The 14,907-nt window shown below is 38.7% G+C and overlaps 2 protein-coding genes across 2 annotated transcripts; one reads left to right on the top strand and one right to left on the bottom strand.

Moving 5' to 3' along the window:
- Positions 1-3,032: 3,032 nt before the first annotated feature.
- On the bottom strand, positions 3,033-5,208 carry LOC146668186 (uncharacterized). The gene is made up of 6 exons (XM_085410065.1): positions 4,979-5,208; positions 4,055-4,197; positions 3,877-3,938; positions 3,650-3,763; positions 3,405-3,503; positions 3,033-3,309 (listed from the first exon to the last, which is right to left on the bottom strand). Exons 1-6 carry the CDS (start codon positions 5,081-5,083, stop codon positions 3,182-3,184), a joined length of 651 nt encoding a protein of 216 aa, XP_085266191.1. The 5' UTR covers positions 5,084-5,208; the 3' UTR covers positions 3,033-3,181.
- Positions 5,209-10,194: 4,986 nt separating this feature from the next.
- LOC146668185 (uncharacterized) lies at positions 10,195-14,247 on the top strand. Its single transcript, XM_085410045.1, has 5 exons — positions 10,195-11,143; positions 11,412-11,508; positions 11,882-11,992; positions 12,442-12,608; positions 12,941-14,247. Exons 1-5 carry the CDS (start codon positions 10,236-10,238, stop codon positions 13,530-13,532), a joined length of 1,875 nt encoding a protein of 624 aa, XP_085266171.1. The 5' UTR covers positions 10,195-10,235; the 3' UTR covers positions 13,533-14,247.
- The last annotated feature ends 660 nt before the right edge of the window (positions 14,248-14,907 follow it).

Below are 14,907 nucleotides of genomic sequence, written 5' to 3'. Positions count from 1 at the left end.
TCTTTGGCTGGACATTCTGTCCATGAGTGTTTGTTCTTGCGACCACATTCCTTTACGCTTTGCTTGATTGGGTTTTGTTCTTTCTTCTGCCACGTCTGCGTTTTCCCGCGTGTTGTATTTGTCCGTATTGTGTCCATGTTCAGTGTTTTCTCCACTGCCGCGCTGCTGTGAAGTATTGATTGTTGTTTCTTTACCGTTTCGCTCTGCCTAACTTTCTCAATGGCTTTAGCAAGAGTCAACTCTGAGTCCATTTGCAGCAGCTCCCTTATGAGTTTGTCTTTGAGTGCTCCAAATGCACAGTTTTCTGCAAGGTTGTGCACAGCAGTGATGAACGACTCTGTACTTTCCCCATCCTGTTGCCGTCTGGAGTTAAACTGTGCTCTTTCAAAAATTACGTTGTGTTTTCCTACGTAATGTTTGTCAAATGCCTCTTTGACAGTAGCATATTTCTTTTTATCTGCATCGCACAGTGGTAAAACTGCCAAAACATCAGCAGCAGCGTCTCCCATAGCATACAGGAGTGCGTTAACTTGATACTCGTCTGATTTGTTATCAAGAGCGGTTGCAATGCGAAATCTTTCGAACCTTCTGATCCACTTTGGCCATTCGGCAGGATGAGAAAAGTCAAATGTTTCTGGGGGTGTTATTTGTACCGTGGTCGCCATCGTGACGTGTGGATCCCTGGCTTCCCCGCGTTCAGAATCCAAGCTTTCCGACCTCGTCTCCTCCCTCCGACATGTGAGGCTCGTGCTCGACCGCGCCCTGTTGCTAGCGCCGGTCACAGCCTCGGCTGCGCTTCACCTGCATGCCGGTCTTGTTCGGGTTACCGATGCGAAAACTTCTCTCGAAGTTAACTGCACCGTACTGTACTCGGGGGGGGGGGAAAAAAACTGTGGAGACCGCCGTTCGCACTTCTGACACCACGTATAAATGATGACACTGGACGCAGCGTGTTCGGGTGATGTTTTCCAACTTTTCTCGTAACCCCGGAAGCTCCCCACACACACAGCCTTATGGGAACAGTAGTCTACCGCTACAATTCTCACAGCTTGTCACAGGAGCTGAGCACCCAAGAGGGAGAAGGCTGAGAACAGCGACAGCAACATGAATCATCTTGGCTCATCTGCTGATGGGTTCAGACTTTGAAGTGTGTTCTCTAGTTATGAGGCTCAGCCCAGTTTAGGTGATGTATTCGTCTGTTTTTGTGTCGTAATCTGAGGAAAGGAAGATGACAGAAAAACTGCATCAACCTAAGTAGTGAAAAAATGCTGAAGTATTGTGCCAGCAATCCATAATGACACTAGCCACCTCCCTTACACTATTTCTATTGAATTGAACTAAAATGCTTTCCTGGTAATTCAGTTTTTTTAATATAGTGCCAATTCACAGCAACAATTAACTAAAGGCGCTTTATATTGAAAGGTAAAGACCCTTACTTCCAGCAGAAACATGCTCATCAGGTAATAGTCATGTGCTGCGAACAGTTAGGTGTGAGGGGAAAAAAGCAAACAGCAGAGTGTGACAGGTCAAAGGCAAGGAGAAAGATCCAGATCCAAGAAGAACTACTACCTATCACTGTCTACTGCAGCATAATGGAGGGTTCAGGGTCATGTGATCCAGCCCTAACTATAAGCTTTATCCAAAATACAAATTTTAAGACTAATCTTAAAAGTAGAGAGAGTGTCTGTCCCTCAAATCCAAACTGGGAACTTTTTCCACAGAAGATTAGATTAGATAGAACTTTATTAATCCCTCGGGTGGGTTCCTCTGGGAAATTCGATTTCCAAAAAAGCACAGCACCGACAGAAGTTACAGAGTTACAGAATATTATATATATATATATATATATATATATATAATACACACACACACACACACACACATATATATATATATATATATATATATATATATATAAATACAGAGACAATATAAATAAAATATACGAAGGGGATAAATAGAATAAATAGGAATAAAAATAAAAATACAAGTGAATTGCACATTTCAAGTATTGAGTCTATTGCACCGTTGACTATTTACAAAAGTATTGCACAAAAGGTATTGCACAGTGAGGTGAAGAGGCACTACTGCTTAGTTGTTCCCCCCTCCTTTGTCCTCCTGTTTCCCCTCCCTCTCCCCTCCAGGGAGGAGTTAAACAGTCTGATGGCGTGTGGGACAAAGGAGTTTTTAAGTCTGTTAGTTCTTGTCTTTGGGAGAAGCAACCTGTCACTGAACAGACTCTTCTGGTTGTTTATGGCCGTGTGCAGAGGATGTCTGGCATTGTCCATAATGTCCATCAGTTTCTTTAAGAAGAGGGGCCTGCTTTGCATTCTAGGAACTCTGGGAACCACAAGTAAGCCTGCAGTCTGAAAGTGAAGTGCTCTCACAAGGAACTGTGAGGTCTTAAAGATATGAGAAGGCGGATTTTAAATTTGATTCTGAATTTAAAAGAAAGCAAATTGCTACAGCATTCTGGATTGACCAAAGGTTTTCCGAGGGGGTTTTAGAGCAACTTGATAATACTAATTCACAAAAATCATGTCCTTAACTTCTCTTAGCAAGGGGATGTCTACGTTATTTCAGACTGGATGACCCATAGAGTAAGATGATCTTTGGTATTTTGCTGGCACGGAGTAAAAATGGTCACTAGAAATTAATACATTTCTCCATATATGCTCATTAATACACGTCAGGCAGAAAAATTGTCTCACTTTCTAATTAAAGACTTTGATTTTAAAACCACTTACTGTGGACTGCAATATTGTATTCTGAATTCACTAAGAGGTACATTGATGTTACAGACTTCCTACAGATAGTTTTTAATCCAAGTGTCAAGTGACATGGTTTTCAAGGTTTTGTTCATCATAGCAAACCTTAGGTTTCATATGATGAACTGTCAGCAACTAAAAGAGAGACCAAAAATAAAAACAAGCAAAAATAAATAAATAAAACCAAAATAACATGTGAACAGGGAAAGAAAAGGAAAACAAAAAATAATGAACTATTAAAACAGACAAAATTTCATAATTTCCTCACCTTTAATGGTTGTTTTGACATAGTTTGTTTTCTGCTTTGTGTTCTAACACGTATAACTTGGTCTAAATATGTTTTACAGATGTGAAAAAAACTGGCCAATCTCTCAGATTTAAAGGGACATTTAGCAGAGATTAAAAGTGCTAAACTACCAGTTCACAAACACATCAAAAAGAACATCCAGGACTCTCGCAACTCGATGTGCCATCTTGTTTTCTAATAAGCTGTTGAGGATACTGAGCCCCTCTGAGGGCGGGAGGTTGTCAGGGCAGATTTCTGTGTATGCAAAGAATACAAATAAAAAAACAAACAAACAACTTTTATGACATAATAGTGACACAGTTTGTTGAGAAATGTGCTGAAACTCTCACCGTTGTTTGGGTCCATCATAATGGGTGATGACATCCGGAGACATTCTGCTTCTTTCTTTAACGTCTCCACAACGTCAGGAGAGACACTCATTTTCCTGCCTGGAAATAAAGAGCAAAAAAAAAAGGGGGGGGGGGGGGGGGTAGCTAAAGGTTTTTCTACAGATTTTCATGCTTCAAAAAACAATAGTAAGAAGAAAAAAGAGTTCTGGATTCACACATGGCATAGTGGGATGTGTGTTTCTTACTGAATAGAAGAAGGCTGGTAAAAGTATCTTTCCCAGAGATGACTTCTTCATAAGCAAGCACACAGTCAGAGCAGCCAGTTGGCAGGTAGACCTCCTTTAGGTAAAAAGGCTCCTCTGTATAAAACAAACAAAAAAACAAACAGTTTCGTGAGATTGAAAATCACAAGAAACTACGTGATTGCAGGTTTCCTCTGCATGTAAAACCTCCGTGGCCATTCTTTACTCACTGATTAACATTGTGCTGTTTTCAAAGACCACATCATACGTCATGCTCGAACAGTCACCATTTCTGTGAGGAAGAAAATAAAAGCATCAGAGCTCCAGAGATATCAAAATAAACATAGAAAATAAATATGTATAAATGACTTCAGCTATTGTGTTAAAATTGCTTAAGGGAGCATTTACATTCTCTGAGTCTGCAGGATATTGAGGACGTTACTGTTGGCAGTTGTAGTAATATTCACCCAGGCGCTGGTCAGCAGGAAGGCCAGGGAACGGCTTCCCGGGAGGTCAGAGCTTCCCCCAACATACATCCATTTTCCCAATATCTGGAGCACACAGGCACAAGTTGAATTAAGTATGTTTAAAATACAAAACCCTATATTTTATTCAGAACAAAACATCAAAAAACATCAAAAAACTTGTTTAAATTGATTGGGTATAGAAAGAGCATCTTAGGTAGAGTTTGAGAGACACAAAGATGGAACTGTGGAACTATTTCAGAATAAAGGTCTGCCTGCAGTCCAGAGCTTTCACCAGTTGGAAACATTTTGATGTCTACAAACTGTTGTTAAATGAAAGGGGGATGCTGCAGAGTGGTAAACAGGAGCTCGTCCCAACTTTTTTGAGATGTTTCTGCCAGAAAATTTGAAATGAGCCAATATGTTTCTTTAAATAGGACATTTATTCACTTTAAACATTTTATGTGTTTTCTGTGTTCTATTGTGAATAGCATCCCAGCAGTCACATCACAAAAGGTGGGGTAAACCCTGGAAAGGTGACCAGTTTGTCGCAGGGCTAATATAGAGAGACAACTGTTTATACCCACATGTACACCTACAGCCAATTTACAATCAGCACTGCATGTCTTTAGACTGTGGGAGGAAGCCGGAGTACTTCGAGAGCGCCCGTGTAAACACGTTGAGAACATGGAAACTCCACACAGACCAACCAGCCAGGTGCTGGATGCAATCCCAGGACTTCACTACCCCTAAATTTCAATATGAAGTCTTTAATTGTATTGTAATTCTGACAATGGATTGGTTTTTTTTCTAAATTTTCTCCCTCCAAGAGCCAATATCAGGACAAGTTTGCTCCAAAGCAACTTACCTCATCCGTGTTGACAGTTATTGGGTTTATCAGAGTGTCACAGCTGCTCACGGGAGCTGAGCGTCCCACCGAGAGCAGACTCAGCAACAGAACAACACACTTCATTTTTTAAATGTCTCCTTTGTGCTTTTCAAGATTTCCTCCTTCTTCTTTTGTTACTGCCTCCCTGTTTGCCTCCAAGCTCTATTTTGACTTCACAGCCTCACAGATTTCTCTGGATGCAGGATTTATTCACTTGTGCTGTTAACCTTTGCAGCAAAGGCAAACAGCAGGGGATGATCGAAGGAAGACTTTGACCTCTTTGAGGAATATCGATCCAATCACATGCAACAGGGAGCATTGTGTGGGCTGTAATAAAGTGCATTTGATGTTTTCTTTATTCACTGAGATAATCTTCCCCGATTAGTCACTGATACTCATGGATACATGAGATCACAAATTTATCCTTTTATGTTAGTAAAATTAGGACTATTGCAAGTGTTACTCGGGTATCTGTAACACCCTCTATTTGCATTCAACTGACTCTAAGGTAACTGAAAACAGGGAAGTTTATTGTTGTCAGAACTCATAGGGTAGTCATCTCTAATTGGACCCATAACAAATGACAAATTAAAGAAAAAAAATGTGACTCCTTCATCCAAATACAGACTCTATAAAAGCACAAACCTTTAGCAGTTTGCAGCATTCAGGACAAAAACACCAAAGAGGAAAGACATCAGCAATGATCTTAGAGATGCAACTGTTGATGCACATCGATCTAGGAAGGGTTATTCATTTCCAAACAATTTTAAGTATTCTACAAAAAACAAGATTATTCACAAAAAAGCAGTGGATATCCTGGCAAATTCAGTTAAGGGTCAGAGAAAATGCAAAAAACCCAAGAGCTACAGGCCTTAGCATACCAAATGTTAAAGTTCATATAGGTATAATTAGAAAATGGACAAACAAGTATGGCTTGTTTGAAATGGTTACCAGCAGAAAGCTTTTGTCTTAGGTTTGCAACAAACCAGAAGACTTCAGAGACAATGTGAGATAAGATCAAAGTAGAGAGGTTTGCAACCCAACAGTTTAAAAGTAAATTCAGAAAAAAAATGTCACATTTTGAAGAGTCGTTTTAAGATGCGGAAAATGCTTGGAAAGACAAAAAGAACACAATGTTTTCATTCAATATTTTAGCTCCTGGACACAAGATGCTTCCAACTTAACTGACAAGCCCAGTCTTAAATTGATAATGAGGGGATTTTAATATTTGAAGGCTTTCTGGTGTAAAACTCTGTACATATATTATTCTACACCACATCTCAAGGGTTGGTGTCCTTGATCTAACACAGCTGATTTAAATGGCTAAATGACCTCCTCAACATGTCTTGAAGTTCCTCAGAGGCCTGGTAATAAACGGACGATCTGATTTCCTCGTGTCAGCGTTGTTCCCACATCATCATAATTAATGTTGTTCCAGGTTCAACATTGCAAGTGACCAATCACCTTCTTGTGACGTCATTCCTTTGCGACTTCGAAATACCCGCCTTCGAGTATTTCGAAATACAAGTGAAGAAGCGAGAAACCGCCGCCTGTCCGCCGAATTTGAAGTCAATTCGCCTGTCCGCCGAATTTGAAGTCAATTTAGGATACTTTCCTTTAATAAACGGTAAGCATTATACATATGTTCCTCACTTGGCTTGCTGTTTGTTTGCTAGCGATAGGCTACTTGACGACAGCATTAGCTAACCAGTGTTCTCTAGACCAGCGTTCCCCAACTTTTTGGGTGTTTCGTGGCCCGGGGGTTGGGTCAGGCAAAATTGCAGTAGCTTCCCTGATCATTTTACAAACATAAGTGAAGAGAATCTGGACTAAAAGGCCTAGACTTATGGTTGTGTACGGTGGCCCCTAGAGAGAAAGCACGTACAAACTCCAAAACACATGCAAATTCCAAAACACATGCAAACTCCAAAACACTTGCAAACTAAAGAACACATGCAAACTCCAAAACACGTACAAACTCCAAAACACTTGCAAAATCCAAAACACTTGCAAACTCCAAAACACATGCACATTCCAAAACACGTACAAACTCCAAAACACTTGCAAAATCCAAAACACTTGCAAACTAAAAAACACATGCAAATTCCAAAACACGTACAAATTCCAAAAACACTTGCAAAATCCAAAACACGTACAAATTCCAAAACACGTACAAATTCCAAAACACCTGCAAAATCCAAAACACTTGCAAACTAAAAAACACATGCAAATTCCAAAACACGTACAAATTCCAAAACACTTGCAAAATCCAAAACACAACGGAAGTGCTCCAGGACGCTAGGGGCAGTGTTGAGCTCGATTTGCAAAATAAACGGCAAGTTTGTCTGTATGGGACGGTCTAGTCTCCGTCGCGCTTCCCAGGTTGCCTAGCAACCATGATACTAACCGCTGGAAACGTGTCATACAACTTGGTTTGACAGAAATGAGGGAGAACATATTTTGTTCATTTGTTTGTTTGTTTCTACAAGAGCTTTGTGTGATTTGATAAGTATCTGAGGCTGAGACCACAGGACAGTAAAACATGATTTTTGGGCTTCATTTCTGTACTGAACAGTTATTTCAAGATTAATTAGTAAATAAGAATTAGCTGATGTTGTTCATGAGACTAAAGTCATATCACTTTGGTAATGTAAATATAATATGGCCAATATTCTAGTTATTATATTAATCATTATTAGCTATTACAGCAGTGAACATGAACTCTGTGTCAAATACTGAGCTTCAGTACAGATTCAAGTTGCAGCTATTTATATGTATTATCACCTTAAATCTTCACTCAAAGACAAGTATCTTTGACAGTGCATATATACGTGTATCATATATAAGAGACAAATGTTGTTCCTTCATGTTGGCATTACTAAATTTGGCTCATTGCTTACATATATTTATAAAAAGAAAATGTACAAGCTGTGATAACTGTTTCTGATAAAATGAAGAGTAGACTGATATATGAAATATTCCTTTATTGGGTGAGAAAATCAGACCATGTCATAACTGCTTTAAGTCATACAGAATAGATATCAGAGCCTTAAACAGGCTGACTTCTGCTAAATGGGTCAAACTGGGCAGAAAGTCTACAAACACATAACATCCTTATAGAATATGATGTAACACTATAGATCAACTTACCTCAGAATATATAACGCATATAAACAATTACAGCAATATGATGCAACAAACACAGCAGTGCTACTGATCCAAAATACTCAAAGCTTCATAGAACTGGAACAAACATTTATTTTTAGGTCCATTCTGCTGCTGATACAGACTTTAGGTTTCTGAACATCAAACTTGTTGCTGCCTTTCATAGTGTGTAACTTGAAGGCCCTGAGTACTTTCTCCCACATTGAAAACACTGGAATGATAAAATTATTTGAACATTACCTAATAAGACTGATTCAGGACAGACAATTAGTTATTTTAAACTTTTCTAGCAGTCCTTCACAAACAGGGAACAGTCTGTCTATTCTCTCCATCTGTCAGCTGCTGCTGGTGGATCATCAGGGGTGCAAAGCCTCACAGATGATGTGCAGCAGTGGGTCCCTCAGTCTGTCCTCACTCTGGACACTTGCAGTTGTCACACATGGAAATCAAATGTGTGATAAGCTGCAGGATTCAAACACAAGTGTGACTTATAAACACATGTTCATACTTTTATTCCACAATCAGAGAAAAAGAAACAGAGAGAGAGTGCAGGACAGACAGATAGGTGACAGTCTCAGGTGTATACACTGCTACAAAACAGCACAAAAGAAGGAGGATTTAGTGTTTGTGTTATTACGAAACAAGAGGAGTTCCCAGATGGTACAGTGAACACATGTGTGACTCCTGCGATTAAAGCATCTTTCTTTCAGCTTAACAAGTGAACCGTCAGCTCGTTCAAACACACGTTAAAGTCCGTTTGGCTCGACACCACCGAACAGAGGCAGCAATATAACATAGCTAACATTAACAGTGCAGTGAATCTTCCTTGTGCTGTGATATTCAGGACTGCAAACCGAGCAGCATCACTGACTTTCAGCTTGTTGTGTTTGTGGATATATGACTGACTTTAATTATCCACAAAATCATCACAATCTCTGTAAGATTAAGGTCGACTATATATATTTTTTTTAAAGTAAAGGCTTTAAAACCAAGTTAATTCTGAAAGTACAGACATGACTAATGTCACATAACTTTCCCGACATGTGGCCAACAATAATGGTTTAATGTTCTTCATTAAAAAAATATTTGCGCATAAATAAGTGACATAATATTCAGTACTTACTTCTGAAAGTTTACTCTTCCTCCGCTCCGCTTCCACCGTTTTTTTTCGGCAAAATTATCCACACCACCACCGCACTATGAAGTCTGGGATATGTTGGGCCATGAAGGCTACACCGACCCATCCTTAAAATTCAGGGAAATTATGGACGCATTTGAGGGCCGCATTTCGAGCAGCCTTTGAATTGGGAAAGCCTTCTCTTGTCGCTGTGACGTAATCGGCCTTAAAATGCGGCCTTTAAGGCTGCAAACCCCAAATCCGGTCATTGGTACTTCCTGGCTTGTGTAGTTACTAGGTAACAAAAGCTCAACACTGCCCCTAGCGTCCTGGAGCACTTCCGTTGTGTTTTGGAATTTGCATGTGTTTTTGAGTTCGCAAGTGTTTTGGAATTTGTACGTGTTTTGGAATTTGCACGTGTTTTGGAATTTGCACGTGTTTTTTAGTTTGTACGTGTTTTGGAGTTTGCATGTGTTTTTTAGTTTGCAAGTGTTTTGGAGTTTGCAAGTGTTTTGGAGTTTGTACGTGCTTTGTCTCTAGGGGCCACCGTAGGGTCCATAGCTGTGACACTGGACACGAGTTCTTGATTCTATGGAGATTAACAGTAATCCAGAAATTTACAAATTTGTCCTGGTACATCGCGTAAATGTTGTCCCAGGGACATTGCGTAAATGTTGTCCCTGGGACATCGTGTAAATGTTGGCCCTGGGACATCGTGTAAATGTTGGCCCTGGGACATCGTGTAGAAGTTGCCCTGGGACATCATGTTAAAGTTGCCATATGAAAGTTTAGCTTCTTTTAGCCCCTGTTTGTTTTATATATATATTTTTTTTTTCTTTTTTTTTTTTTAATATTATATTTAATATTTACATTGTATTGCAAAAAACCCCAAAACAAGTTAAAATGAATTAATGAATATTGACTAATTAAACCTTCGTTATTTTTCCACCAGAAATGGACGATATAATTAGAAGAAGTGTTCTGAATGACGAAAAAAAAAGAACTGGAAAAGACACACAACTTTGTGTGCATGTGTCACAATGCCAGGAGGACCCATTCAGTGTTGTGTTAGAAAAATTGAACTCATTAACCCTTCATGGACATTATAAATGTTTAAATGTTGCCTCAGGTAAAGACAGGAAAAGAGACTATTACAAATTCAACTGCATCAGAGCTGGGAAAAAAAGTCGAAACAGCTACAGAGCAGTGGGCTGTAAGGCCTATGTTTCATTTAAAGTACTCAAATGTTGGAAAGACCACACAGTCATCGTGCAGCGTACATATGATAAGCATGATGGGCATGATCCTTCGGACCCAAAAGACGCACATTTCAACAATATTTCCAGTGATTTGAGGAGGAAGATTGAGGAACTGCTTTCCCTTGGAACTAAGCCAGCCATCATACTAACCGAATGTCATAAATGGGCCAAAGAACATGGACACAGAGATCTTCACAACAGAGAGCATTTTGTCACACCACGTGACATTGACAGTGTTAGAACCTGCATGATGAGGAAGAAGCACTTTAACTGTGGAGACAGTCAAAGTGTACATACCTTACTTAATGGAAAACATCAAGAACATGTTCTCTTCTATCAACCATACACATCTGACCAAGAACTAATGATTGTTTTGCAGACACCTGTAATGAAATCAAACATGGAGAACTATGCAAAACAGTTAGTATTTGTTGACACCACGCACTGCGTTAACCAGTATTCATTTACCTTATTCACACTTGTTGTAAGAGATGATCATGGGCATGGAGTCCCTGTGGCCTATGCTATTGTCAGCAACGAAAGTCAGAAAACCCTGGAAACTGTTCTTGGAATAGTTTGTGAGCATTTCCCAACTTCCCCGAGGTAAATAATACATTGACAGCTATTAATTTTGAAATAATTCCTTTTCAAAAAAGTTATAACATGCCAGAATCTAATGCTATAGCTGCAGCATGGGCTGCAAAAAACTTTCCTTTCCAGTTGTTAAAGTTATTCCTATAGGCTGTATGCAGTATTTTATATATCTACTTGTGAGTTGAAATGTTTAATTTGGCATTGAAGTGGTGCTTTGAGATAGCAAAAACATTTTCATACTGTTTAATCTCATTTAGTGTTTTCTTTTTTTCTGTAGAGCATTTATGGTTGACAAAGACTTTGCGGAAATAAATGCTTTGCAGAAGGTTTTTCCAGAGTCAGCTATCCTTCTATGCTGGTACCATGTCTTGCAGGTAAACCACATTGTTTTCTTTTCACGTTGTCTAAGATGCACCTGAAACACATTTTTACAACAGGGTCCTATTGTTATGATTTGCCTCATTGTGATATTCACCTACTCAGGTTAATGAATATAAAGGGATAAAATGTTGAGTAACTTTGTCCATTCATTTAAGACCACAGTGCACTCATCTTCTGGTGGCTGCTTCCCAAAGCTCTTTTTGACATTTAAAAATATGTTTGCCTGGTTGATTTCTGTAATGCACAGGTCCTCTTGTCCAGTGAGTGACAAAGTTATTTTTGGACGTCAGCTTTCTTTTATGCTTTTTGTACAGCTGCTCCTCTGTCTCTCTCTCCAGATTAACTTTTTTTCTCTTACATTCACAGGCTGTTAATCGATGGCTTTCAAAATCAGAGTCCGGGGTCCATGGGCTTTCTAACACCCAAAAGAGAAATGAAATCATTTCTTTCTTTTGTAAGCTGAAAGCTTGCACATCTGTAAGTGTAATTTGTCTATTTCACATTTTGATTTCTTGATTACACTAAGAGCATAATAACTTTCAGTTGCTAAAAAAAAGTTACAGAGAGATACAAAATAGATTTTTGAAACAATTTCTAAAACTGGCTTCTTATCTTGCTTATCAAAACAAGTACTTAAGCTGTGCAGACCATCATTGTGTCACCCACTGTGCAGTAGAACTTGTGAGTGGGATTCTTTCACAGACAGATGCTGAAACCAAATATGCTTATAGGTTTAGTGTTCCTTCTTAGCCATTGTAAGGGAAGAAATAATTGCTTCTTAATACAAAAACACGACCTATTATTAATAACTTAAAATTCTTAATGTTATTCAATAAAAGGAAAAGGGCTTCAATACATAATATTAAAGATTTCAATAGGTCTGTTAAATGGATTGAAATATATTCTGTTGCATCCAATTCTCTTAGGAGGACGACTTTAAAGCCACATCAGCAGAGTTCTGCCAGACATTTAAGCAATACCCTTTGGTGTGCCAGTATTTTCAGAAGCACTGGGAAGGCATTGGCCACATGTGGTGTGACTATGGCCGTCGCTTCAGTCACGCTCGTTCTGAAACAAACAATGTGATTGAAAGGTATGATTTATTATTTTGACCTCATTCGATTGTATTGCTGAAAAAAAGATATTATGCTTTAATCCAAGAGGCTAAACTGAGTAGGTTCTTCATGTCATTGCCAGAACAGGTTTTAGGCAAATCCTTTAAATTCTAGCAGCGTTTTTTATGTTATCACAACAAAAAACAGAGTAGGTGGATTTGCCTAAATCAGCTAAACCGGCACAGAGCATTCCTTTATAAAAGACGTGTGCAATAGGTATTCCAATTTTTTAAAAAATAATACAGTCTTGATTAAAACTTTAAATTCCTTCAATTACAGTTACTAATCATTTCAAATAACTGTTTTTCAGATTTTTCCACCGCCTGAAATACCAGTTTTTATCTGGCTACAAGAATAGGCGTCTGGATGATCTGATTGAAGTGCTCCTAGGGAAGGCCGACGACTACTTCTCAGTCATAAAAACCCTGCAAGATGTGGGCCGCATGAAAAACAGGTTTGCTGACACCTTGTCTCAAGTTTCAGACTCTGCTTCAAGACTGATGGAAAGTGGTTGGGCTCTTAAAATTACAGTCAAGAACAGCCATGGAGTTAATGCATATCAAGTCCCATCTGAGTCAAGAGAAGACATAGTGTATGAAGTCTGCCCTGTTGAGTCCTACTGCAACTGTACATATGGCTTACGAGGACTTCTTTGCAAGCATCTAGTGTTACTTGCAAAATTAGCAGAGGTTGACAATGACATCTATCCAAACATGGAAACAGACATTTCTACCTTGGCAAGAATTGCAGTGAAAGAAAGGCATTACTTTGTACACTGTGAGGACTTGAAAGTGATAAAAATGCCAAGTTTGTTTGGAAATCTGTGTTTTTTTGCATCGGCTGAAACACTTCAGTGCACTTGTTGTACGTTCTCTCACTATAACACATGTGCTTGCTTGTAGCCATTTTAAACAAATGAAAAACTCTCTGAAAAGTCCTCTATCAACTTTGAATGACACTCCTGTAGTTGAAAGCACAGACAAAAAATGCACAGAAGATGCGGTTGGAAAACTAAACGCTGTTTTAGACACAGTTAAACAGTGGGCATTCATTCCAGAGGGTATTACTGCAATAATAGATGAACTGCATACAAATGTCTTAAAAACAAAACAAGTAGGCAAAAGTATATGCCAGTACGAAATAAAGACGACAGATAATGCACGCAAAATTAGGCCATTGTATTCTAGCAAGAAACGTTCGGCCAGCATCGACATTCCAACAGTCTGTGAAAATGAATGTGAACAGTCGATAACCACTGAAAGAGAGACATCCTCTGGAGAAAATGAAAACCTTTTGGAATACAAAACAAAAAAGAGAAGAGTTAAAGCAAAGTATATGCACAAGTAGACTTTTGTGTGACATTTCAAAGGGACTGCATCCATTACTTCTGTTTATTGAAACCTAAAGCTGAATAGCTGTCTTAACTTTCTGCCAAGGAACAGATGAAAAGAAATTGTTTGCTCTCTCAAGCAGTTGTTATTTATGTGTGTTATTCATTACTTTGGCTTGGTTGCTGTTTTTGATACAAATTCATCTGTGCCCATTGTAATATTTTCATATGTTACTATTTTTATATTGCTATGCATTATAAATAAAGGATTACTTATTACTATTAAAGGTCTGCATTTGTAATTGTTGGTATTATTTATAAAATATGCGCTCTTAAGTTTTTTGCTCCATAAAACGATACCTGTCACTTTTTGGACATAGAGTATCAGCTGTTGAGAACCCCCGGCTCATACAAAATAGAAGTAAGAGGTTTCAACATCCAGCCTTTTTATGATTAAATACAAAGTGTAATAACAGAGTTATTGGGGTGTGATTTTGTCTTAAGTATAAGTTTAATAGTAATGAGTAAGAAAATATAGCCAGAATAATGGAATGAGACTAACACCTGACCTCACACTGAGATTTGGTATGAAGTGGCATGTTTGTGCTAATGCTGACATTGGGGCTCAGAGTTCCTCCGTGTGTATATATTTGTGAACGTTAACTTGGCTAATGTCCAAGGGTTTGACTGCTTTCCTGTTGGATTGTATCACAAAGAACAGGGATAAGAGCACCAGTGGCCGTGCGCACCCTCATCTCTCTCCTTCACCCGATCATTAGTGCTGGAAACCGGCATTAGCTCAGAGTAGATTAGACTTCAGTATAGTGCAAGTGATTTGATTTTATGATTATTTGATTCAGTTTTTTCTGTGTTCAAGCTCAATTACTTTAATAAAATATGTTGAATTCAAACAAATAAACTGTGGACATTACCCTTTTAAACCTTTC

The sequence above is a fragment of the Rhamphochromis longiceps genome, linkage group LG6, assembly GCF_057381845.1.
Source record: "Rhamphochromis longiceps isolate RC_006_pf linkage group LG6, R_longiceps_female_GT1.1, whole genome shotgun sequence".
Taxonomy (NCBI): Eukaryota; Metazoa; Chordata; class Actinopteri; order Cichliformes; family Cichlidae; genus Rhamphochromis; species Rhamphochromis longiceps.
Note: the sequence above shows the minus strand (reverse complement) of the source record. Positions and strands in the feature narration are given on the sequence as shown.